This window comes from Panicum hallii, chromosome 9 (genome assembly GCF_002211085.1).
Source record: "Panicum hallii strain FIL2 chromosome 9, PHallii_v3.1, whole genome shotgun sequence".
Classification (NCBI taxonomy): domain Eukaryota; kingdom Viridiplantae; phylum Streptophyta; class Magnoliopsida; order Poales; family Poaceae; genus Panicum; species Panicum hallii.
The window spans coordinates 2,494,308-2,519,585 of NC_038050.1; the positions used below are offsets into that span (position 1 = coordinate 2,494,308).

Here is a 25,278-nt window from a genome sequence, read left to right on the forward strand (position 1 = left end):
GGGCGCACCCGCCGCGAAAATCCACGGGTCAACACAGTGCCCCACCGCACGGGATCCCTCGCCCACCCGGCGCAGCGGTCACGGCCGGCACGCGCCGCTTTAATCCACGTGGATCCCTCCATCCCCACCTGAGGCCCCGAGTACGCGTACCTGCAAGGACCCAGTCCATGGCTGGAGCACCCCTTCCTCCTCAGGCCGGCCACGCCCGCGGCACGGGTCACGTAGCCCCGTGCACCGAGCTCACGAGGTCCACGCACGCCGCCCCGAATTCTCCCCTGCTTTTAAAATGGGGGAAGCTCCGAATTACATTCGCCAAGAGGGGGATTAGCGAGTAAAGTACGCGGGTTTGTGTGATCGAAACCGTCGATTGGAATTAAAGCTCCAAACACGTCTGTTTTCCTTCCCTTCCCCGTTCGCTGGCTCGGCCGCCTCCGCCGCTGCCTCGCTGCCTCCGCGCCCACCGCAGAGCCCGAGAGCCGAGACGCACGCGCGGGCGCGGCAGCTTCGCGCACCTCGCCCTCCCGCCCCGCGCGAGCTCCTCCTCCGCCTAGGGTTAGGGTTCGCGCTGCGGCCTGCGGGGGGAGGGCCGCGGGCGCCGGGCGCAATGCGGAGGCCGCCGGGGACCGGCGCGCCGTGCCGCCGCCGCGCGATCCAGGGGTTCGTGGCGCTCTTCCTCGCCTACGCGCTCTTCGTGCTGCTCCTCGAGTCGCCGCTCGTGTCCACGTCGCTGCCCGGGGCGGGGGCCTCCGCGGCGGCGTCGCGGAAGCTCCACCTCGACGGCGCGTGGGAGGGCGGGCGCGCCGCGCCGGCGCGGCCCTCGAAGCACCCCCACCGGGAGACCCTCTCGGCGGACGCGGGGCGCGGGCGGGCGCGCAGGTTGTCGGGGTTCGTCTCCGGCCTCGAGCTCCGCCACCTCAACTCCACCCGCTCCGGCTCGCTGCGCAAGGTCGCCGCCGAGGCGGCGGAGTCAGGGGCCCGCGTGTTCGCCGACCTGCAGACTCTCGCGACGAACCTGACGTCCTCGCAGGATTCGTCAGACAAGGAGGAGAGGAGCAAGTGCCCGCACTCGATCGTCCTCAGCGGCGACCAGTTCCGGGAAAGGGGGCGGACGGTGGAGCTGCCGTGCGGGCTGACGCTGGGTTCGTATATCACGGTGGCCGCGACGCCGCACGAGGCGCACCCTGAGCGAGATCCTAAGATCACGCTGCTCAAGGAGGGGGAAGAGCCGATCATGGTGTCGCAGTTCATGATGGAGCTGCAGGGGCTCAAGACGGTGGACGGCGAGGATCCTCCCAGAATTCTCCACTTCAACCCCCGCCTCCGCGGCGACTGGAGTGGCAAGCCGGTGATCGAGCAGAACACCTGCTACCGCATGCAGTGGGGCTCTCCCCTTCGCTGCGAGGGCTGGAGGTCCCGTGCCGACGAGGAGACTGGTCTGCACACACCACTGTCACCAGATAAAATATTGTTTAGCTATCGATTACGTTGGCTCAAGGATTTGGTTTTTGATTGAATTGTTCTGCAGTTGATGGGTTGGTGAAGTGTGAGAAGTGGATTCGGGATGACGAAGGCCGGTCGGAGGAGTCAAAAACGTCATGGTGGCTGAACCGGCTCATTGGGCGCACAAAGACGGTCTCCATTGATTGGCCATACCCATTCGTGGAGGACCACCTGTTTGTTCTTACGCTCACCGCTGGATTGGAAGGTTACCATGTGAATGTTGATGGACGTCATGTGACATCATTTCCATACCGCACTGTGAGTGGCTCAAATTTGTCTATGAAGTGGGGAATGGAATGAAATATAGATGGTGGTGTTTGACATTGTTGTTAACTTTTGTCTCTGGTGGTGCTGGCAGGGGTTTGTGCTTGAGGATGCTACTGGCTTATCATTGAATGGGGACCTTGATGTGCAATCAGTGTTTGCGGGGACTTTGCCCACTACACATCCTAGCTTTTCTCCACAGAAGCACCTAGAGATGTTACCCAGTTGGCAGGCCCCTCCCCTCCCAGATGAACCAGTTGAGATTTTCATTGGTATCCTGTCAGCGGGCAACCATTTTGCTGAGCGTATGGCTGTGAGAAAGACATGGATGTCTGCTGCCCAGAAGTCATCGAATGTTGTGGCCCGGTTTTTTGTTGCCCTGGTAAATCTTGAAGACCAAACTTGAGTACTCTGTTTTTTTTTTGACTTTTTGTATGTACTTGAGCTCAGTAATTTTCTTTTCTACAGCATGGAAGAAATGAAATTAATGTGGAGCTGAAAAAGGAGGCTGAGTTTTTTGGGGACATTGTTATTGTGCCATTCATGGATAGCTATGATTTGGTGGTTCTAAAGACGATTGCCATATGCGAGTATGGGGTATGTCTAAGAGCTTTCTTTCTTCAAAATTCGCTACTGTGAAGTCGCTGGAAGACACTTTCTCACTATAATGAACTTGTCCTTCAGGTCCATGTTGTATCCGCTAGATACATAATGAAGTGTGATGATGATACTTTTGTTAGACTTGAATCAGTAATGGCTGAAGTGAAGAAAATCCGGGATGGTGAAAGTCTCTATATAGGGAACATGAATTATCACCACAAGCCATTGCGTGATGGGAAATGGGCTGTTACTTACGAGGTAAACTTGATATTTAATTCCATAGTAATCTCATATGCCATTTTTTCCTTTCATTGATTGAAGATGCCTTGCTCACTACGCTGTAGCGAACCATTCGATACAGGGTATTTGGTCCATCTGGGTATTAAACAACATTAGCAATCAAACTTGTTTCCCCACTATGGTGTAAATTTTTCTGAAATCTTGTGAGTGGTAAAAGGTTGATTCGTGGTACCTTGATATCAAATTTACTGAATCTTTCTCCTGTTTGAAAGAATCACATAAGGATTCAATTACTTAAAACATATGACATAACTGAATGAGAATGATGCTGTGCTGCATGAGTCGATGTTGCTCATTACTAGCTGGATTAACTATTAAATTAGCTCCATGAGTCAAAACTGTCTAACAAATTATCATTCCCCATGGAACTAAAGCACTTCTGTCAAGTTGTTTCCTGTAAATGTCTTTGTGCTGCTGGCGTCTAATTTTTCGGTTTTTTTGGTCTGAACAGCCCTGTGGGTTGACTTTTGTCTTACATGAGGAAATTGTAGCCTTGAATCTTCTGAACTTCAAAATCAATTTACAGTTTTGATCTTCAACCAGAAGCTTGTTTCATTGGTAAAATACAAAATTATTATTTTGTATTGCAAACACATAAACTCGTGTTGCAGATATTGGGTTGTATGCATATATTTCATCAATAATCACTTAAAAGATCGTTTTTGTTACTGTATGTAGCTTCTGCTCTTATCCACCCAGTGCTGATATACATGCTAGTTATATGACAGTTATGTAATATTTTCTTAACTTGGTCGTATCTTTATTCAATGTAATAAAAATGAAACATGAGCTTGCCTACATTTAGTCTTTGTAGCAGTAAAAGTTTACAATAACGGATGTAGTTGTTTGCTGCTTTCGCTATTACACTGCTAGAGTTGGCTTTGTTGCTTTGTTGAATCAGTATGTACAAAGATAGATATCTTAACCTCAAGTGTGATTGTGCAACGTTTTTGATCTCATAGTAAGAGTCACTTTAATATCATACTTATACTAGTAATACAACCCTTCAGATATGCAATCAGGCTGAGTTTTTTTTTTGATAAGAAGGCTGAGCTTAGTTATCAATTAGCAAAGTAGTATACTGTACCTCACTTGACTGCACGGACTCAGTATGTCAGTGGAAAAAATCGATGGAATTCCCTGAAGTTCCACATTGAATGCATGCAGTTTCTAATCTATGCTTATCTTCTGTGCTTTACAGGAATGGCCAGAAGAGGATTATCCAATTTATGCAAATGGTCCTGGATATGTTATATCTTCTGATATTGCAGATGCCATTCTGTCAGAATTTTTAAACCATAAATTAAGGGTAAGCTCAGTTGATTGCTTCTGGTATGCATTTTATGACACTAATAGCGGCCCATAGGGTAGCTGGTTTTCGACAATTTTCATGCTTAAGAATAACTGGGGACCTGTCGGATCATATTTCCCTCCAAAAGTTCATAAACAAACTACCAACTGTGATTACCCTGCCACTAGATAGCTGGACCATGGGTTTGTAAGAAAATAGGCAGGACATAATGGTTCTGGCAAGAATCTAAATTTCATTCTTGCTATGCAGCTTTTCAAAATGGAGGATGTGAGCATGGGCATGTGGGTTGAGCGGTTCAACAGCACCAGACCTGTTAAATATGTCCACAGCGTCAAATTTTGTCAATTCGGATGCATAGATGATTATTACACTGCACACTACCAATCACCGAGGCAGATGTTATGTTTGTGGGACAAGCTGCAGGCTGGTAAAGCACAATGTTGCAATATGAGATAGCAATAGTGGATGTGTTGGTACTTGAGCATTTCTGTGCTAGTAGCACCCATCTATATTCGTGGAGAAGTTGATATCCTGGAAGACCCCAAGATTCAAGAATATTAGCTGACGGTAAATTAATCCCTCCAGATGACTAACAAATGGCCATTTAATGGTCCTTTTGGTATAGCTGACCAGGCTGTGTTTCAGCTGGAAACAAGGGAATGGACACAAACAGCCTGTAACGCCTTTAGCCTCTGGTGCTCGTTTTAATCTCAACATATAGACGAAGTTCTGTGGGCGGTGCGAGCGCTGCTATTGGACTTCATTTGTAAATGTGAAGGGTAGAAAATCTTAGTCAAGTTACTGGCTTACTGCTGCTTTTGGTACGATTGGCTGTGGTTGCAACCAGAAACAACCCAGCTGGTACAGATGAGCGATCTTGGTAGTGTACAAGAATTTTGCTGTGCATTCTCTTTAACATGGTCCTAAGTTATGACTTGATTTAGCAGGCGGACTTTGACATCATCTCGCAGTTCACGACTTAGGCTATATGATGTTTTATCAGCAACTATTTCCTTCGATATTAGTTTTATGCAATGTCAGCATATGACCATCTGTATACCTGCTTACTCGAAAAGCTTTTTCCATTCCGGACGTGTAAAAATATTCTTTACAGAATTTAAAGCAAATTCGGGGATAAATGTGTGCGTCATGGGCTTAAAAAGGCCCAACGCTGCAGGTAAGGCCAACGCTACAGGCCCAATCCAAAGAAGCCTGCAGAGTCGAAAATTTCGACTTCAGCCCATGACGGAAAGTGGATACCGCCGCGAGAAGAGTTGTGGCCATATAAGAGCAGAGCGCCCCCAAACCGGCCACAGCAGCCGCCGCGCCGACCCGCCGTCGCGCGCCTGCTTCTCTTCCTTCTGAGCGTCGCTTCCACCCCAAGCCCCACCGGCCACCGCCTAGATGAGCCGCCGTGATCACCACCAGTGGCCTCGCCCTGGCCAAGGATACGACCCTCGCGCCGCCGCCGCGGCGCAGTGGTATGGTGCCGCCTCGACGTCCTTCCCCGCCCCCGGCGCGGCGCCGCTGCACGGGATTAACCCCTACGCCTTCGCCTCTAACCCCCTGTTCGCGGCGAACCCCTTCAACACCTTGGTCGGTGACCTCCTCCTCCAGAACCCCGCTGCCCTAGCTTCCTACCAGCAACAGCAGCTGCAGCAGGCGCATCACTTCCCCTCCCATGCCTACCACCAAACCCCTACCTCCAACATCCAGCACCGCCCGACTAAAGCCGCCGCATCCGCCTTACCTGCGCCAGCGCCCCCCCAGCCACAGCAGCAGCCGCGCCAGCAGGCTGCTCTCGATCGGGCACAAGTGGCGGCGAGGAATGCTCGGGAGGAGCTCGTGAAGAACGGGGAGGGTGTCACGGGTTGGAAAGTGGCGCAGGCGGTGCTGGTGGCGCTCAAGGTCGATTCGTGGGGCTCCCTCGGCATCCAGCTCCAGGACGTGCCTCTCCTACGGGACCTCTTCCTCATAGAGGGCAAGGTCAGTGCTCAATACCTGTAGTCGCAATCGAATACCTTGTGTCATATTTTAAGCCATTACAACTCTTGGTGCAAAAATTAAGCTGTGTGGTACATGACCAAAGATAGCATTATCTTGGATAAGAGCTAAAATAGCATGTACAGACTAGAACTGTTAAGTGACTCAATAGTTTAAAATTAGGGAGTAGTCAGCTACTTTCATCTGATCAACTATACTGAACAATTTAGACAAGAGTAGTTTGATGTTTGCTCTTTTTCACTGGAAGTGTGAGGGCTTTTTTCCGCATGCAATTGCAAAGCTTGCTGAGCTCGTATTAGTCTCAATTCACAAGTCATTATTATTTGGGCATGATGGGCATTACTTGTATTTGTTATTTGTCAGGTGAATGCATTCATCCATTGCTACGTCGCTGCAAGAAAAATTGTAACGATTTCTGATCTAGAGGTTGAGATATGCAAGAATGAGGGGGTTGGGCAGTTTGAAGAGCTGGGACTGGGGCCTTTCCTTCAGCACCCACTTGTTGCACATTATTTTTCAGTGCCATCTGATTTGTCTAAGGTGCCTAAGCTTAGTAGCGAGGAGGTTATCAGTGTCCTGCAGAAATTTGTGGACAAATCTAAGAAGAAAATCACAGTGGAAGATTTCTTGGATCATCTTTCCGAGCAAAAATCAGTCTCTGGAAAGGAAAAACTTGGCGTGCGGGTACAGAGCTTGGGGTATGTACCTGTTATGGAGCTGCTAACGTACTCTAACAGTACCTGTTTAGAAATCAGAGTGTTTGATGTACTTATTATCTTCCGCATGTGGTTCCCATATTAGTTTTAGTGTGTTTTGTGTACCCTGAAATAGAAATGCCTTCTTTTGGCCTCTGTCGTTTCATTTATCACCAGAACATTCTACTTTCACTAATTTAGGGAGGTTTTGTAGGTTGCATATTTCCTTACTCCGGCAGGCCAGGCAAACTGAAGTGTCTACTGTTAAGCTTCTAGGAACTAAGAGTGGGTCTGGCCATAGTAGTCAAGAGAAGTATTTGTCGAAAAATACAAATTTCCATACTCACAAGAAGGCGTTGGACGAGAGGTTCAATTCTCTAACTAATCGTATAAAGCAGTTACCTGGGATCAATAAACATATCCATTTTGATTCAACTGATGATGAAACTGATGGCGATACTAGCTGTGAGGATGATAAAAATGATGACAATGAGGGTAAGAATGGATGTTCTGTTCTTGATAAAAAGGATGGTGATAAGCGTGTAAATAGCTGTCCATATCCTTCAAAAACCGAAGAAATGGAAAGGCTTGGTTTGAAATCTGAAATTAAGAAAAGGAAAAGGCCAGCTGTAGAGAGGAGAAAGGCAAGACAGATTGAACAAAAGGGGATTCTAAGAGAAAAAAGGAAGTTCGAAGAAAACGCGAGTCCTAGCTCTTCGTGCAAGCAGCCTAAGAAGCAGCAAAAGTTGCAAAAGCATGAAGCTTCACTGAATTGTTTCCTAAGCATAGGTAAGCTGGAGAATTTTATAACAACATGGAAGGAAACATGTCGTGAGCATCCAGTTCAGCAGGTATGTTTAGTACTCGTAATTAAATCAATGTTTTCTTTAAATAATTGCAAAGTTAAGTAAACTCGTACATGTATCTCTAATGAAGAAACAAGCATACATCATCCTTTTTTCAACTTATCTGAAAATTGATTGTTTAACAGCAGACATGCTCAGTCTGGACGTATCCTATTTCTAGAACTAATTTCTTTCTACCTGTCACTGATGCAGGTTTTGGAAATGATAGCAAATTACTATGGACAATCACCAACGGAGAAGAAGAAAATAATAAATTTCTGTTCACAGTACCCAGGCATTGGCCTTCTCAATGTTGCTGTGAGTTGATTGCCCTTCTTTATTCATCTGACTTGAACATCGCAAACATGTACTGTATTTACTATCCACTATACGGGTATCATATTTTCAAAATGAACTTTTACCTGTATTTCCTCCATGATATCTATTAGAGATGATAATGATGTGGTAGGCCTGAATCTGATAATGGTTGAGTCATCTTACACGATTTGGAGGCACATTTTTTATTATCCCATTTTCGTCTCTCGTGCCCCCATGCCCGCACCATTGAGCTACCTTTATCTATGAAAAAGTCGTTCAATCATGATTCGGTTTAAGCTAGTGTGTGGTCTGTGATGGTTATGTTTAGCGATTGTGTGATCGATCTTACAATTCAGGAAAACTTAAAATGTTCGCCTTTTTAGGTGTTAACACGTTTCCATGCATGATGCCTAAATAGGCAATACTATAGTAATTCTAGGTAGGGAGTGATTCGTTGACTATGCATTTTCCGTACGTGATGCCTAAATAGGCAGTATTATAGTAATTCTAGGTAGGGAGTGATTCGTTGACTATGCATATTTAGTGTTACCATTTTGAGATCTTTAAACTTTACTGCAACATGGACATGCAGGTTAAATCGATGGGATGTGGCCTGCTGGATAGTATTTACGATGTGATACAACTTTCTAGTGAGAATGACATGTCTTCAAGCCCTCTTCATAACACCACCACAGAGGTTATGGAAATTGAGCCTCCGAGTAAAGAAAATACTAGTTGTATTGGTAATGGAGCCAATAATAGGAGTGAAGACAATGGGACTGGACATAGTGTGTACCCTCTCTCCTTCCCTCCCTCTCATTTGAACTGCAGTTGGCATTCAACTGCTGAACTGCTTGCTACAAACAAATGGCCCCTTTTCATATTTCCATTTGTTCATGCAGGTGTTTCTATTGATGATGTCATCAGGAGGATTACAGAATATATTGAATGCAACAGTAGAGCCTCTGGTGATGTGGCTTTGCAAGTGAGGGCACTTCATGATTGCGAAACATGGGTAACTACTCAATTTTCAGTGAATCAATTTAGTGCTCTTGGGCATGGGACATTCCTTCAATTTTTGGAGAAACATTGTCATCAGTTCCCCACTGCTTTGAGTAGTTTCTTGAAGGGGGGTAACTGCGATTCTTCATCTCTGGAAGTTTCTGTACTACAGCAGCAAATTGAAGTTTTACTCGGTCAAGCTGAGAGTAATTGGATGGAAGATGGTGACTTTTCAGAGGATAGTTTAGTTATGATTCTTAAAAGGCAATTTCCGACAATTAGCTTTGATGTCGCGCAAGACAAATCTGGGGAAGGATTTCCTGGCTATATTAAGAGGCATGGAAAAAGCATACAAACGAATAGTTTAAAATTTTCCATCTCGTTGTTGGAGAAACGGTGGTCTGGAACTTTGCCAGGTAGACATGAAAATGTTGATGGGCTAATGAGCAATGTTGCTGAACAATATTATTTTGGTGGAATGGTGTGCTCACGAGAGGCAATAAATTGTTTACTGAGGGCTCCTATGTTGTCTGATCTGCATATTTGGTCCCATTGGGATCTGCTATTTGCTCCTACACTGGGCTCCTTTCTACATTGGTTGCTGACTACTGGCCCTATTCAAGAGCTATCATGCATTGTGACCACAGATGGTAGGTTTATTAGAGTAGATCCATCAGCCACAGTTGATCAATTCTTGGAAGCCATTATTCAACGTTCACCATTTCAAGTGGCAGTGAAACTGCTTTCACTGCTATACGTTTATGATGGTTCTACGAACACCCCAATGTCATTGCTAAAATGTTATGCACAGCGTGCAGTAAAGCTCATAGTAGACAACAACCATGATTTGATGAACGCTAATTCTGAGAACACTCAAGTGTCTTCTGCAGAAAGTATCAGGTCTGACAGCTTGCCAAACTTTGATGATGCAGTTCATTTGATTGCGAAATTTGTACTCAACTGTCTTGGTCATTTACCTTTGGAGTTCCGTAGTCTTGCAGCAGACATACTATTGGCAGGACTTCGGGCTGTTACCAAGAACTGCTATTCAGTCATGTTGCATGAAGCCACTGAAGATTGGCAGCTTTGCATGCTTCATGATATTGGCTTGTCACTTGGAATTGCAGAATGGGTTGAAGATTGCCGTAGGTTGTGTTTAACTGAAGAAGTTCATGTGCAGACAGAAATGCATTCTTCTGCCAAGCTTACATCAGCTGCGTCTGAGGTAGATACACTTGAAAGTTCTAACATGCTTATTTCTAGTGATGTTGATATGATGGATGAGAGAAGAAAATTGTTTCCCGGCACAAATGATCAAGTTGGTAAAGATAATAAAGACAATAAGGTGTTGAATCATTCTGGAACTGAGGCAAATATTGCAGATTATCCTATGATGGGAGAAACAAATCATGAGGAAGCGTCTCTTGTTATTGAGACTATACGCCGTGAAGAGTTTGGTCTTGATCAGGCACTAAGTTGCACTGAGAATAGCTTGTTAAAGAAGCAGCATGCTCGACTTGGCAGAGCATTGCATTGCCTTTCACAAGAACTATATTCCCAGGATTCTCATCTACTTCTTGAGCTGGTAAGCTTGAACTATGCACTTCCTTTTTCACTTGAATTTGTTGTGTGCTTCCAGGGCATTTGCATTAAAATTTGAGGGAATATTTATTTGCTGACCTTATTCTATTATGCATCAGGTACAGAATGCTGACGACAATGCATATCCTGAGGATGTTGAACCAACATTAGCATTCATTCTCCAGGAGAATGGTATTGTTGTTCTTAACAACGAGAGGGGCTTTTCTGCTGAGAACATTAGAGCACTTTGTGATATTGGTAACTCGACAAAGAAAGGATCAAACCGGGGTTATATTGGAAATAAAGGCATTGGATTTAAATCAGTTTTCCGGGTAGGTTGCAGAATAATTTTTTCACCAAGTTTTTATATTGTCCTAGTTTCATGGATATTGTTCTCATTACTGATCCTTTGTTGGTACTTGTCCTTTTAACTTGTGTGACGTTTTGAATTATCTGGGGGAATGAATACCATTTTGATTTTGCCAATATGTTTGTAGGTAACTGATGCTCCGGAGATCCATTCAAATGGTTTCCATGTGAAATTTGATATCACTGATGGCCAGATTGGTTTTGTGTTGCCAACTGCAGTTCCACCTTACAGTACCACTTCTTTTAGTATAATGTTATCCATTGAAGATGACAAGGATGCCCGTTCATTGGGGAACACTTGCATTTTACTTCCTTTCAGATCAAAATTTAGGGAGGGCACTGGTATGTGCTCTATTGTGTCTATGTTTTCTGATCTCCACCCATCTCTTCTGCTGTTCCTTCATCGACTAAAATGTATCAAGTTTAAGAATTTGCTTGATGACACACTTCTGATTATGAGAAGGGAGGTTCTTGGTGATGGCATTGTGAGAATCTCTCATGGGATTGAGACAATGAGTTGGTTGGTGGTCAGTAAGAGGTTACAAGGTACCATTGTGCGGAATGATGTGTGCACCACAGAGATAGCTGTGGCATTTACTTTGCAGGAGACTGAGGAAGGAGATTATGAACCTTACTTGAAGCAGCAACCTGTGTTTGCTTTTCTTCCTCTAAGGAATTACGGCCTTAAATTCATTCTTCAAGGAGATTTTGTTTTACCTTCTTCCAGAGAGGAAGTGGATGCGGATAGTGCATGGAATCAGTGGTTGTTGTCTGAATTCCCCTCTTTGTTTGTCAGTGCCCAAGAAACCTTTTGTGCTCTTCCCTGTTTTCAGAGGTGCCCTGGAAAAGCTGTCACAGCCTTCTTGAGTTTTATTCCTCTAGCGGGAGAAGTTCATGGATTCTTCAGCCACCTCCCTCACTTGATCCTTTCCAAGTTGCGTCTGACCCGCTGCATGTTTCTGGATGGCTCTACTTTGCAATGGGTCTTTCCGTGCAATACACTTAGGGGTTGGGATGAACAAACAAAAATGCTATTGTCCGATGGCTTACTTCATGAACATCTTGGTCTTGGTTACCTCTCAAAAGATATTGTTATTTCTGATAATTTATCAAGGGCCCTAGGTATTCATGACTATGGACCAAACATTTTGATAGATACCATCTCATCTATTTGCCGAATTGATGGTTGTATTGAGTCATTGGGCCTGGAATGGCTATGTGCATGGTTTGTTACCCTTTATTTGACGTTGCTTTCTCATTCTTCTCGAAATGTTTCCTTAACAAGAAGCCTCGAAGATGATCTGTTGAATACAGTAAGGAAAATACCATGCATCCCACTTTCAGACGGTTCATTTAGCTCCATTGCAGATGGTCCCATATGGTTGCCATATGATATTGTCAATTCCATTCCTGAATGCAGAGGTAGCATTCAGAATTTTCCAGTTCTGTATAGTAATCTTCGAACTGTAAGTCCCCATCTTCTATCTGCATCCTGCAAAAATAAATACCTCAATGAAGAAGTCAGAACAAATGATCTGGTAGACATACTGCAAAAGATTGGGGTGCGAAAGTTGTCTGGGCACGACATTATTAAAAATCACATCATGATTTCCTTGCGTGATGGTTTAGATGCTAATACAGCTGATAAAATGGTTAGAGAGTATGTGAGCTTTATTATGGTTCATCTCCAATCTTCTTGCACCAGCTGTAACTTTGAAAAAGAAGAGATAGTGTCAGAACTACGGAAGAGGCCTATATTCCTTACAAACCATGGATACAAATGCCCAGCTGATGAACCAATTCACTTCAGTAAAGATTATGGAAATTCTGTGGATGTTGGCAGGCTGCTTCAGGATGTGGAAATTAATTGGATTGAACTTGATAGTTGCTATTTGATGCATCATGGTTCAAAATCATCACGGTTTGAACTGGAAAAATGGAGGCGGTTTTTTGAGGAGATGGGTGTGACTGATTTTGTGCAGACAGTGAAAGTTGAGAAAAAATCATCTCAAGTTGATTCTTTTCTAGGAGGCCATTCTTTAGCTGATGTATCTGCAAAACCCTGTGCCGTGTATGACTGGGAGTCACCAGAATTGTCTAGTATTTTATCAGCATTTTCTTCAAAAAGATGCCGGGAAAATTGTGTATATCTTCTAGAGGTTCTTGACAGATTATGGGATGATCATTATAGTGCTAAAGCTAGGAGCCTCACAAATGCCACACATTGTGGTGAAAACAGAACAGTTGAATCGTCATTTTTGAAGTGTATTCAAAGCTTCAAATGGATAGCATCAAGCATGGATGAGGATCTTCATTGTGCAACAGATTTATTCTATAATTGTGATAATGTCCGCTCTCTTTTTGGCAGTGTGGCGCCATATGCTGTACCACAGGTTGGTAATTTATCCTTGCGAAATTGTTCTGGGATTTACCAGGCACCTCACCTTAATCCTTTGCGGAGCAGGTTTGTAGCAGTTCACTTAGGAAGGACCTTGGATTCAAAACAGAGGTATCCTACTGTGATGCGTTGATGGTCCTAAAGTCTTGGATGACATCACAGGCTCCCTTTAGTGCAAGGTAATATGTTTCTCCATCTTGATTATATTTGAGTCATAGAAACATTTATGTGATTTGCAAGTTAGGAAGCACAACCACTTAGTTGTTCTTTTATGCTTTTGTTTGTTAATATATGGGTTAACCTCCCTTTTCTTCAGTATGAGCCAGATGTGCAAATTCTACACATTCTTGTCAGAAGGTGTGGCGGACTCGAAAATTGACATTAAACAGGACTTCCTGTCATCACCCTCTGTATTTACACCACTACAACGTCCACGGTCAACTGAGGTTATTCCTGGGAAATTTTTGCCACCAAAAGACCTCTATTGGCATGACCCAACAGGATGTTCTGAAATAACAGAGGAATTCATCGCGATAAAAAGCAGAAGCATGTTCCCTAGAAGGATGCTGTCTGCAGACTATCCAAGCCTTTGTGAATTCTTTACTGAGGCATGTGGTGTACCAAAGGTGCCAACAACATCCAATTATGTTGAGATGCTTATACGTCTGTCAACTGCTGCATTGCCTTCACAATCAGCCAACCATGTAAGTTGCTTTAGTGCATGGCTATATTTTGTAGCTTAGTTAACAGTAGATGCTTCCAGCTAATTATTATGATTTTAATCCTTCTGAACTGAAGAGACAGCAAAGTTTTGCCAGTTGTATCTTGTAAGGTTATCTCATTTAACTTATTATTTCTTGTTTTTCATGTTGTATACAGGTCTTTCGTGTATTTGTGAGATGGGCTAATGATCTGCATTCTGAAAGTGACAAGACTGATGATATATTGTACTTGAAAGAATCTCTTCAGAAATTAGAAACAACAATATTGCCCACCACAGTTGATAAATGGGTCTCTCTGCATCCTTCCTTTGGCCTTGTTTGTTGGGTAGATGATGATGAGTTGAAGCAACAGTTTAAAAATTCTAGAGATATCAACTTCATACAATTTGGTGACCTTTGCTTTGAGGATAGGCAAATGCTGAATGGAAGAGTTGCCTCTTTGATGAAAAGTTTAGGTATCCAAGCACTTTCCAAGGTAATAGACATCTTTTTTTTTTTGGTATTCACAAGTATTCAATTTTTAGTTTTCTCCTCATGCAAGAGGAGCAGTGTTTACAAGGTAAGTGTAAAGTTATGCAAGATAAAATGGAAAAGAGAAACCCCAACAAAATTCAATTTGTGCTTTAACTTTGTGAAATCCATTCTTCAAGGCAATCTCTATTAAAGAAGTCATTAGGGCCCAAGTGGGTATTCATGCACTTACATATTTTGTACCATACAATCTTCATCTATCTCTATCTCTACTTTTTCTAAAGCAAGCAATGATTCCTTGGTCCGTCAATCGGATTTCTAATCGGAACCCGGATAAATCAACCGGAAACCTAATCGGAACCCGGACAAATCAATCAGAATTCCAATCGAAACCCCGAACAAATCAATAGGAATTCCAATCGGAACCCGGACAATCAATGCCTCACGCGGTCAAGGCAAGGCCCTACACGGAGTGAAAGAGCACAAAGTTGGTGGTCTCAGTAGGTCCGGGAAAAAATTATGTTACCCGTAGCAACACACGGGCATTGTGCTAGTAACTATAAGGGGGTATTCACGATAATGACTGAGAGAATGGAGAATTGTGGAGTTGGGAACTTCTGTCAAAGAAAATCTGTAGTTAAAGAAGTTTTGTACTCTAGCCATTTCCTTTAACGGGATGCACAATCTTTTACCAAATTTATCTTGGTTCTTTTTTCGTTGGGTTAAAAGAGATGATTATGGCAGAATTATAGCAGTGGTTTAATATGAGTTTATGGTGTAATTTTGACAATATCAGTTCATCATACCAGCCCTTGTAGTGCTTTCTTTGGATGAAGATAGATCATTGATCATTTATGAGTTATACTAATCCGTCACATGCAGCAGAAAGCTCTAGTTCTGGATTCTGGCACAGTGCAAATAGACCAATATTAAAAGTTTTTAGTTATAGCAGAATGATTTAATCATGCTTCTTGGTAAACTAAGAGTGCTTATTTTACTAGTTATGCAACTGCATAAGTGTATATTTCTTCTACATTTATGTAATTGAACTAAATATATTGACCCCAAGCAGGATAAGTAGGAAATTACGTATTGAAGTAAATTTGTTATAGCTAAATTCCAAATTTCTGCGTGTTTCTTATCACTCTTTCTACCTTTACATAGGTTGTGTATCGAGAAGCAATATTTTATGGTACAGCAGAAAACAGAGAAAAAGCTTCTCTAATCTGTTGGCTTTTGCCATATATGCAACGGTACATCTATAAAATGCATAGAGATACTTATATCAACTTCCAGCAAAACGAGATCATGAAGCTTAGCAATCTGCAAGTAGTTGTTGTTGACAAGTTATTCCACAAGTATGTGCTGAGGGGACTTGAGAGTTCTTCTAAGAAAAGATTCAAATGCCATTGTCTTTTGCAGGTTTGTATCAATTGTTCAATTCTTCCATTTGCAAGTTTTATCTGTTTAGTCTAATTTCCTAATCAAATTATACATTTTTTTTAAAAAAATCCTCTATTCCAATCTGGCCCTTAGATTTAAACCATTTTGAGTAAACTGTGCCCAGGGTCTTTAAACTTTTTTTTTTGGATTCGTATAAGGTCCATTAACTCTCTAAGTGAGCATCTAGATTCTTAAAATGCTATAATTGGACCCAGAGTGATTAGAGTAAACCACTTGAAAAGTTTAAGAACCTAGATGCTCACTTTGATAGTTTCATAAACCTAGGTGAGAATTCGAGAAAAGTCTTAAGGACCCTGGGTGTATTTTAATCTCTATCGTCATTGTTCTTCTTGTCTGCCTTCTGTACGTGAGCTTTATACCTCTTGGTTGTTAATGCATGATGTACTTAACATAATGCGCAATGTACTTAACATTTGAAGGTTTGCTCTGCTTAATTCCTCTGTCTTATTTTATTTGGCATGTTACTGGTTTGCAGGGAAATACGCTGTACGCTACACAAGATGCTGATCCACATTCAGTGTTTTTGGAACTCTCTAGGATTTTCTTTGATGGATCCCCTGATCTGCATTTTGCAAATTTTCTTCACATGATAAAAACCATGGCAGAATCTGGTACGACTGCTGAGCAAATAGAGTCTTTCATCATTAATAATCAGAATGTGCCCGAGTTACCTGAGCATGAAGCGATCTGGTCCTTCTCTTCCTTGTCTGCAACCAACCAAGGTGCAGCCAACCAAGAAGTTGATCCCCAGGGGGTTGAATTCCAACTTCCGTGTGAATTCAATGTTCCCAATCATCAGAAGGCACCAGTAATGATTTCAAGTTGGCCTCTTAGTCATTGGAGAACAGCACCTGGCTTCAAAACACCTCTCATAAGCCATCAAGCATGCACGCAAGAGGCATTGGTGAAAGATGCTGGACCTTCGCCAGACTTAAGCATGCCTGCTCTGCGTGGACACACCGAAGATGCTTTACTTTCTGTTGATCTTGACGGGGATTGGATCATAGAAGAGAATGCAAGGACCGAAACTACATTACTTGCAGATAATACAGCCACAATCCTCGATGAGCCTCAGATGGTGATGTCTGTTGACCCTTCTAATGGACCTGCTTATTCAGTCGTGGAGGCTGGAAGTTCAAGCCCAACGGTTCGTGTTGAGCTAACAAATTTCAATGAGAACCTGGCCAATCTTGTAGAAGAGAGCAATAGGCTGACTCCAGATGCAAGCCAGTTAAAAACAGGGAGGTTTGGTGAAGCAGTGGTCCACAAATATTTTGCTGAGCAGCTAGGATCCAACAATGTGAGGTGGGTGAATGAAAAAACTGAAACCGGACTGCCTTATGATATTGTTGTCACACACAGCGAAGGTTTCACGGAGTATGTGGAGGTTAAGACAACAGTGTCTTCAAGAAAAGATTGGTTCGACATCACACCAAGGGAATGGCAGTTTGCGTTGGAGAAAGGTGATCTATTTAGCATTGCTCGTGTTATTCTGTCAAGTACGAAGAAAGCAAGTATCGAGATGTTAAAAAATCCGTACAAGCTTTATAAGCAGAAAACATTGCGTCTTGGTCTCCTGATATCCAGATAGCATTGCGTCTTGGCCAGTTTTGTTGAGGCGGACTTTTCCGCAGATTGAAATGGCTGTTCTGAGTCTTCAGTACAGGGGACTGGGTCGGGCCTCGGTCTACATCAGGATCCCCTCTTCTGCACTCTGAGGAATCTTCTCCATTGACAGCTCTTGACCATGTCATCTGCCTTTGTAACCCGATCTGAAATTTGGGTGCATAATGTATCAGGTTTTGTCCTTGTTTTTTTTTCATTATTTTAAAGGTGGATGGTGTAACTAGACGTGAAATTGTACAGAATTGATGTAGTCTGATGCTACTATGTACTGTTAGCTAGTAATACTAGAACGGTTCACAATTCGGAACGCTCCCGCCATTGAACCTTCCGGATTCCGGCTACCTTTCTGTATGAAACTACGAAATGGAGACGCTAGCAGTGGCAACCTGCTCTCTTCAAAAAGGGAAAAAAGAAGGGAACAACCACTGTGTCAATTGTGAACAAACTGAACCGTAGCCAAGTGACAGGCTCGTGATCAGTATAGAGATGCTAGCGGGATCGGCCGGTGGTCGTCCTTCCGCTGTTTTTCCTCCTGTCGGCGTCGTCCGGACCAGTCTCCGGTGTAGTACCCTCTTCTAACTACAGGGTAATGGGCTCGCGCCTTCACGATCCGGCGGCCCGTCAGCGCCGCCGGCGGCACGCGAGGCTCCCAGCTCCGGTCGCCCGCACCGCCCCCGAGCCGCGCGGCTCCGGGTCACGCGGGGGCGCGGGACCACTGCGGGAGAGTTCCGCCGCCGCGTTCGTCAAGCCTAACCAAACCAGCCATGAATCACCAGCCATCAACCATCGCGACCCATCCGGCCCCTTCCACACGCTGCGCCGCAACCTGGCGCGAGGACCCAGTTTGGCCCGGGGCGTACGGTGGCACCGCGTGCGGTGCGGTCTAGCGCCTCGCGTCGGTGGCGCGCGTGGACAACGGCGTGTGCGTTGGGTCACAGTCACACACTACTGGGTCGCTCCTCGTCGCTGCTGTTCCTTCGCCGCGTCGTCCTAATTAGCTTGGCAACCTGCCAATCTCCGCTCCGCGTGCGCCAGCAAACCTGTATGTACCCAACCCAACCCAACCGCAGCTGCTGTCACAGGCAAACCATGCTACGCAGTTGAGCAAGTTTTTTTTTTGAAAGATCACAGTTGAACAAGTTTCCTCGGCTGCCTCCAGATAGGGAAAAAAAAGTCAGCTCGGCGTTCCGGCCTGCATGTCGTGCCGGCTTTCAGGTTCGCCAGCACGCTGACCGAGCCAAAATTGGGTGAAAATGAGACAGAGCCGTTGCCCGCTTGGGCTGCCGTGGCGTCGTCGGGTCAAGATCACGGCCGCCGCGTGCGTTCCTGCCTGCCCCACACCACGCCACGGTCCGGTCTTTAAACACTCACACGCCACGTCAACGCCCAGTCGTCCCTCACGATAAAGGCCGGCCGGGGACAAAGCCCGCGCACGCCTCCCCAAACGGCTACTTGATCGGCTCGGTTCCTTGTCCTCGCTCGCTTGCTCACACCGCGCGTTCGCGAACCCCCGCCGCGCCATGCCGCCGAAGCGCGCGTGCCGCCTCGCGCTGCTGGCCGCGGCGGCGGCGTACCTGCTCTTCCTCCTGCTCTTCGAGCTCCCCTCCTTCGCCGTCTCCACCGCGTCGCCCCGCCACGCGCACGCCGCCGCCACGCACCGCGCCCGCCGCCGCGAGCTCGAGGCGGCGGCCTCCGCGCTCCGTTCGCCCTCCCCGCTCCGCCCGCACAAGAGCGCCTTCCCCCGCCTTCCCCCGCTCGCCGTCTCGTCCGTCCGCTTCCACCGCCCCAACTCCTCCTCCTCCTCCTTCGACGCCTCCGCCTCCGCCGCCTTCGCCGCCGCGCGGCCCCACCTCGCGCACCTCCTCTCCTATTCAAATTCCGCCTCCCCGTCGCCGTCCCCATCCGCCGCCGCCTCGGCCTCCTCCTGCCCCGCGACGGTCTCGGCGCCCGGGGACCGGCTCGCGAGCGGCGGCGCGGGAGTGGTGGCCGTGGAGCTGCCGTGCGGGATGGCGGTGGGGTCGCGCGTCACGGTGGTGGCGCGGCCGCGGGCGGCGCGGGCCGTCGGGGAGCCGAGGATCGCGGCGCGGAGAGAGGGGGGCGCGCCAGTGATGGTGTCGCAGTTCATGGTCGAGCTCCTGGGCACCAAGGCGGTGCAGGGGGAGGAGCCGCCCAGGGTGCTGCACTTCAACCCCAGGATCCGCGGGGACTTCAGCGGCCGCCCCATCATCGAGCTTAACACGTGCTACCGGATGCAGTGGGCGCAGCCGCAGCGGTGCGAGGGGTTCGCGTCACGGCCGGACGAGGATACCGGTGAGCTCGAATGCTTTGCTTTCTTCAGTTTTGTGAACTACCTCTTCGTTCGGTAGGAAATTAGGTTTGCTTATTAGAAAAAAAAATGCCTGAATTTGTTAGCTGTTTCTCCAATTCATCGACCAAAAGATTAGGATTTCTTTATCTTCACGAATGTAGCTCGAAAAGTTGCCTTTGTAAATTGGCTTGAAACTGAAGTTATGGTGTTGACCTTTCAGTTGACCGGGAATTGAAGTGTGAGAAATGGATCCGGGATGATTACAGCAACTCAGAAGACTCAAAGATGAAATCGTGGTTGAACCATTTGATTGGTAGGCCGAGCATCGATTGGCCATACCCATTTGCAGAGGGCAAGCAATTTGTTCTGACCATAACAGCTGGTCTGGAAGGCTACCATGTCAGTGTTGATGGCCAGCATATCACATCGTTCCCTTACCGCACTGTGAGTAGTCATGGCACCTTGTACAGGCTGCAAAATTGTTTCAGTGCTGTCTCAAGATTTAATTGCCTAATGGTGGTTAATTGTTTGCTTGGCAGGGTTACAATCTGGAGGATGCAACGGAATTGTCTTTGAAAGGAGACCTTGATGTTGAGTCCATCTTCGTTGCTCATTTGCCCAGTTCACCTCCTAGTTTCTCTCCACAGAGTTATCTCGAGATGTCTGAACAGTGGAAGGCTTCACCCTTACCAACTGAACCTGTGGAGCTTTTTATTGGCATCCTTTCAGCTGCTAACCATTTTGCTGAGCGTATGGCAATTCGAAAGTCATGGATGATTTCTACCAGGAGATCATCTAATGTTGTTGCTCGCTTCTTTGTGGCTCTGGTTAGTTTGACAGATGAATGATTAGGGTAACACTTTTCCATGCGAAATCTAATAAATAAAAAATGCTTCGCAGAATGGAAAAAATGAGGTAAATGAAGAGCTGATGAAGGAGGCGGAGTACTTTGGGGACATCGTTATAGTGCCATTCATGGACAACTATGATCTTGTTGTTCTGAAAATCATTGCCATCGTCGAGTATGGGGTGCGTAATTTAAATCTCTGGATGAATTTATCTTCTTGTTTTATTAGCTTTAATTTCATTTGCATAAAAATCCTCATGATATTGCAATAACTTTTCAGGTGAGGGTTGTTCCTGCAAAGCACATAATGAAATGCGACGATGATACATTTGTCCGAATTGAATCTGTTTTAGATCAAGTAAAGAAGGTCCAAAGTGGGAAGAGCATGTATGTAGGAAATATAAACTACTACCACCGGCCTTTACGGTCTGGGAAATGGTCTGTCACATATGAGGTGAGACTCTATTTTCTATAGAGTTAAAGAATATTCGTACATGCAGTGTGCTGCCCCTTTAAAAATGCTAGAGGAAACCCTTTCAGGTGGTCTTCCTTACGCTAGGTTGCTGAATTAGCGTGAATTCAGCATGTTAATTGTTAGGTCATCAGGGATGAGCCCTTCTTTACTCTCATTAATATCATTATACTGTTTACCCTTCTCAAATACTATGAATATGTTAAGGAATTGAAAGCAGCACCTTTGGTACAATAGCTGGCATCGCTACATAATTTGTTGTGGTGACCCTATATGTTCCATAAAACCTTAAATTGTTAGATTCATTTCGTCTTACATTTCAGTTTAGTGGTTGATACCCTGTTGATGCTACATAAATTTGATCTAGTTTTTCTGCTCCTAACAGGAATGGCCAGAGGAAGTATATCCTCCTTATGCTAATGGACCTGGCTACGTGATTTCATCAGATATCGCTCAATACATTTTATCTGAGTTTGATAACAAGGCATTAAGAGTAAGTACAGCAGTTATACCCTCTTTCTATCTCTCGTCGTTGGGTACAACAATAGTGCTTTGTTATTTTTTGAATAATGGAGTCTGCAATGAGTGATTTCTAATGGCTACGGGTTTTCTTTTTCTTGACACAGCTATTCAAGATGGAAGATGTCAGTATGGGCATGTGGGTTGAGAAGTTCAATGCCACCCGTCAGCCTGTAGAGTATTTGCATGATGTCAGGTTCTACCAGCCTGGTTGCTTTGATGGTTACTTCACCGCGCACTACCAATCCCCACAGCACATGATTTGTTTGTGGAGAAAGTTGCAAGCTGGAAGCGCTCAGTGCTGCAACGTGAGATGACAACGGCTACCGCATCCCTGGAGAGCAGATTGATCATTGTGCACTTCATCGAGAGACAACACAAGGATGAGTTTGAGGCATAACTCTCTGGGCTTCGTCAGTTGTCACCATTTATTCGTTCATTCTTTTGGTCAGTGGTTGATTCAGCTGCTGATGCTAACACTGGAGATCCATTTTCCTATAACTGTTTCTGTACATGTCAAATTTATTTGACCTAGCTAGGATAAGAGCTTGATGGTTGTTTATGTAATTGTTGTATACCCACCATTCTTGTATATACCATCTTGTGTGTTGACGGCTACGAGAATTACTAGCTTTCGGCTGATGAGGTTATTTTTGGTTTAAACTTGTGCTGGCATTCTCTTCATCTTGACGAGGAAATAATGCATTATCCATTTGTTCTTCCCCGACAGTTATCTGGGCGTTTTCCTGGACCGTATAGGAGTGTCCATCATGCTCATCGGCCACAAGATACCCATTTGTTCTCAGCACTTCGAGAAGGTCTATGCACTTTCCTGTCCACGCCGACTTGCTCTGCCTTCCCAAACCTGACGAAACCGATATGCACTTGTTCCTGACGAAACTGAACCTTGCATGAACAGAAGTCTAAATATTCAGAATGCTGAACTCCTGACAGCAAGCACGGCGGCTGGGATCCCCTTCTCTTTCCTGAACCGACCTGTCTCTTTATCCGCCCGGCCGTTAGATCTCCTCGCGAGTTTTGCGGAGGCTCCGACTACGAACCCCCAACAGCCAGTAGATTGAGATCCACGCCACTGTTGTTTGTACGCGGACCGACTCTGATCACTACGTGATTTCCATCCAACTATTTATAAGCACTGGCCGGAAGTGCCTTGCGCCACGCACATTCACCTGCGATCTCCATCTTCCCTCCCCTCTCCGCCTCTCTCGCCGGAACTCGAGAGCGCGAGAACCAGTTCCGTCGACATGGCCGCGGCCGACGACGCGTCGTCCGTCGCGCTCCTGCGCGGCCTGCGCTCCGGCGCCGTCGACTTCGCCTTCGTCCACCGCGTCGACGTCTGCTCCGCCGCCCCCGCGGACCTCGTCGCCAACCTGGAGCCGGTGCCGGGAACCGACCTCGCCGGAGACGGCGGCTACAGCAGCATATGGTACTTCTACTGCCCCAAGCGGTACAAGAACGCCCAAGGCAAACCAAGCGGGCACAGGCAGCGCGCCATCGCCGGCGGCGACGCGTGCTGGCACTCGGAGACACGCCCGAAGCCCGTCAAGGGCCTTGCCGGCGCCACGCTCTGCAACCTATCCTACGGGCGCAAGGAGGGCTCGAGCAGATCGTTCAACCGCATGGGATGGTGTATGACTGAATACGATGAAGAGGGAGGCGATGGCCACGTCCTGTGCAAGGTTTATCGCTCGTCATCCTCTCTCGCCAGGGGGAAGTTGAAGCCATCGTCGTCCTCCACCAACCCCGCCGCCTCGTCCGAGCAGATGGCGGCCCAGTGCTACTCTGCCTCCAAGAGAAAGGCGACGGCCGACCACCCTCTGGCGCGGCCGAGCAAGATCAGCAACGCGCCGGCTTGCGCCAGTAACTACTCCGTCGTCGATCAAGAATTCTATCAAGTGGATCATCAGGTGCAGGAGCCCTTGCTTACTGATGACCAGACGATGATGCCAGTGGGCATAGATTACGAGTTCCTATTCCCAGCCGAGGAGGAGCAGGAGCAGGTTCAGCAGAACACACTGGTGACAGCCGAGGAGGAGCAGTTTCAGCAGAACAACCTTGTGATGGCCGAGGAGACGCAGCTTCAGCGGAACAACCTGGTGACCGCCGAGGAGGAGCAGCTTCAGCAGAACACACCGTTCACCATGGACGGCTTGTTGGGCGGCCCGGGGTACGGCGAGTACGGTGGCTGCTTGGGGAACACCCAGGTCACCATGGACGAGTTGTTCAGCAGATCCAGCGGATGCTACGGCACGCCGACAGCAATGGCACCGCCTCATGCCGGCTTCTTTGAGGGTCTCGCCTTCTGATTCTGATGTGTAGCACTGGCTAGAACTAGCTGATGCATGTGCCCTTAGCTGCACGCAAGTTTTGATGCACAAGTGTAGCTTGGCAAATACAAGGGCGCCATCAGTGCGATACTGCGGTGTAAGATGACTCGGTGCTGCTTTGTTTTCGGGGAGGAGCGCCCGTAGTCATTGCCCCGGGGACGTAGGTCAAATTGGCCGAACCTCGTTAACAAATATCGTGTCTCGTGTTGTTTGCTTATGTGGTTTTCTTAGATACTCTATGTGTTTATGTTCATGGTTATTATTATCGCGTTCATTAATCTGAGGCTACCGATGTGTTTGTATATTGGTGGTATTCTAACATGGATTTAGTTGTTTTGCAGTTGGTCTTTGTCAATTCATATCCTCTGCTTTGTAATTCTACAGTTGGTTTCTACCAATTCGTAGTCTCTGCTTGTAATTCGTGGTGAGATTATTGATCACCATAATCGTTTCAGCTGTGAAAAAACGCGAACAAAAAAAAAACTGCCCATCGAGTTCTAGTTGACAACATCATGGAGTTACTTTATGTCAGCATTTTTTTCTTCAGTAGTTCTCTGCCCAACTCAAGCTGCAGACCTGCAGCGATACAGCTATGTTATGATCGTCCACGAGGAATGTATAACTTTCCCTATATATGTTGCGAGCAACAGATACACAAGGCTTTTCAGATATTCTACAATCTCAGAACCACCAGACTAGAGTTGTGAAGCTCATTCATCAGAGCCATCGGGTGAATGTTTGAATCTAATCTTACACGATAGAGGATGACATGAGACAGCAATGCAATGGCTGACCTCTGCAATGTGATTTCCTTTCCAGGTAGCTATAACAATCATCTCCATCTGGAACACGAAGCCCTTTGTTAAGGCATGATGAGAAATTTAAAAGCGTCAGATAACAGTAATTGCACGGAGCCTATCTATTGAAATAAGAGAGGGACACCTAAATGATCAAGTCAAGTCTGACGACGCTCAGGACTGCAGTAATGTCTGTGCAAGAACATTCGCTGCCACGGCCATGCAAGTCAACTAGTGCATGAGACTGAACCATGGATACCACCATTCTTAGCATTGCTCAGGTACATGAATTCTTCTAGGCTATTTCATTTCAGTTTGGTGAAGGGCTAATGCTCGGGCATTGCTTAAGTGTAACTTCAGCCAGGTTGGTAGCAAAGAATTTTTCAGATAAATCGGACCGAATACATATTCCATACAAAATTAGGTTGAAGATTTGTACGAGTATCTGTAACAAAAGTATTCTCTGCCGCGTTCTCTGAATTTGCGCGCGGCGGCCGGCGGCCGGCCTCGCCCTCG

The 25,278-nt window shown here is 46.0% G+C and overlaps 3 protein-coding genes across 3 annotated transcripts; all 3 read left to right on the top strand.

The window, feature by feature from the left end:
* The first annotated feature begins 331 nt into the window (after positions 1 to 331).
* LOC112875877 (hydroxyproline O-galactosyltransferase GALT6-like) lies at positions 332 to 4,919 on the top strand. Its single transcript, XM_025939879.1, has 7 exons — positions 332 to 1,433; positions 1,526 to 1,758; positions 1,859 to 2,146; positions 2,233 to 2,361; positions 2,449 to 2,622; positions 3,866 to 3,973; positions 4,226 to 4,919. The coding sequence occupies exons 1-7, from the start codon at positions 605 to 607 to the stop codon at positions 4,430 to 4,432; spliced, it is 1,968 nt and encodes a 655-aa protein (XP_025795664.1). The 5' UTR covers positions 332 to 604; the 3' UTR covers positions 4,433 to 4,919.
* Positions 4,920 to 5,157: 238 nt separating this feature from the next.
* Positions 5,158 to 17,771, top strand: LOC112875876. Its single transcript, XM_025939878.1, has 13 exons — positions 5,158 to 5,962; positions 6,344 to 6,678; positions 6,890 to 7,526; positions 7,734 to 7,838; positions 8,431 to 8,626; positions 8,741 to 10,425; positions 10,541 to 10,753; positions 10,919 to 13,183; positions 13,255 to 13,367; positions 13,505 to 13,892; positions 14,068 to 14,385; positions 15,546 to 15,803; positions 16,321 to 17,771. The coding sequence occupies exons 1-13, from the start codon at positions 5,381 to 5,383 to the stop codon at positions 17,434 to 17,436; spliced, it is 8,211 nt and encodes a 2,736-aa protein (XP_025795663.1). The 5' UTR covers positions 5,158 to 5,380; the 3' UTR covers positions 17,437 to 17,771.
* Positions 17,772 to 18,937: 1,166 nt separating this feature from the next.
* Positions 18,938 to 22,280, top strand: LOC112872879 (hydroxyproline O-galactosyltransferase GALT6-like). Its single transcript, XM_025935915.1, has 7 exons — positions 18,938 to 19,781; positions 20,000 to 20,223; positions 20,319 to 20,606; positions 20,680 to 20,808; positions 20,907 to 21,080; positions 21,484 to 21,591; positions 21,725 to 22,280. The coding sequence occupies exons 1-7, from the start codon at positions 18,992 to 18,994 to the stop codon at positions 21,932 to 21,934; spliced, it is 1,923 nt and encodes a 640-aa protein (XP_025791700.1). The 5' UTR covers positions 18,938 to 18,991; the 3' UTR covers positions 21,935 to 22,280.
* Positions 22,281 to 25,278: the final 2,998 nt, after the last annotated feature.

Excerpts from the sequence above, each read along its gene's own strand:
- LOC112875877 (XM_025939879.1), top strand. The coding sequence starts at position 605 with ATGCGGAGGCCGCCGGGGACCGGCGCGCCGTGCCGCCGCCGCGCGATC. Across the intron at positions 2,623-3,865 it reads AATGGGCTGTTACTTACGAG|GAATGGCCAGAAGAGGATTA; the intron begins GTAAACTTGATA and ends TGTGCTTTACAG. Across the intron at positions 3,974-4,225 it reads TTTTAAACCATAAATTAAGG|CTTTTCAAAATGGAGGATGT; the intron begins GTAAGCTCAGTT and ends CTTGCTATGCAG.
- LOC112872879 (XM_025935915.1), top strand. The coding sequence starts at position 18,992 with ATGCCGCCGAAGCGCGCGTGCCGCCTCGCGCTGCTGGCCGCGGCGGCG. Across the intron at positions 19,782-19,999 it reads ACGGCCGGACGAGGATACCG|TTGACCGGGAATTGAAGTGT; the intron begins GTGAGCTCGAAT and ends TTGACCTTTCAG. Across the intron at positions 20,224-20,318 it reads CATCGTTCCCTTACCGCACT|GGTTACAATCTGGAGGATGC; the intron begins GTGAGTAGTCAT and ends TTTGCTTGGCAG.
- LOC112875876 (XM_025939878.1), top strand. The coding sequence starts at position 5,381 with ATGAGCCGCCGTGATCACCACCAGTGGCCTCGCCCTGGCCAAGGATAC. Across the intron at positions 6,679-6,889 it reads GTGCGGGTACAGAGCTTGGG|GTTGCATATTTCCTTACTCC; the intron begins GTATGTACCTGT and ends GAGGTTTTGTAG. Across the intron at positions 8,627-8,740 it reads AGACAATGGGACTGGACATA|GTGTTTCTATTGATGATGTC; the intron begins GTGTGTACCCTC and ends TTGTTCATGCAG.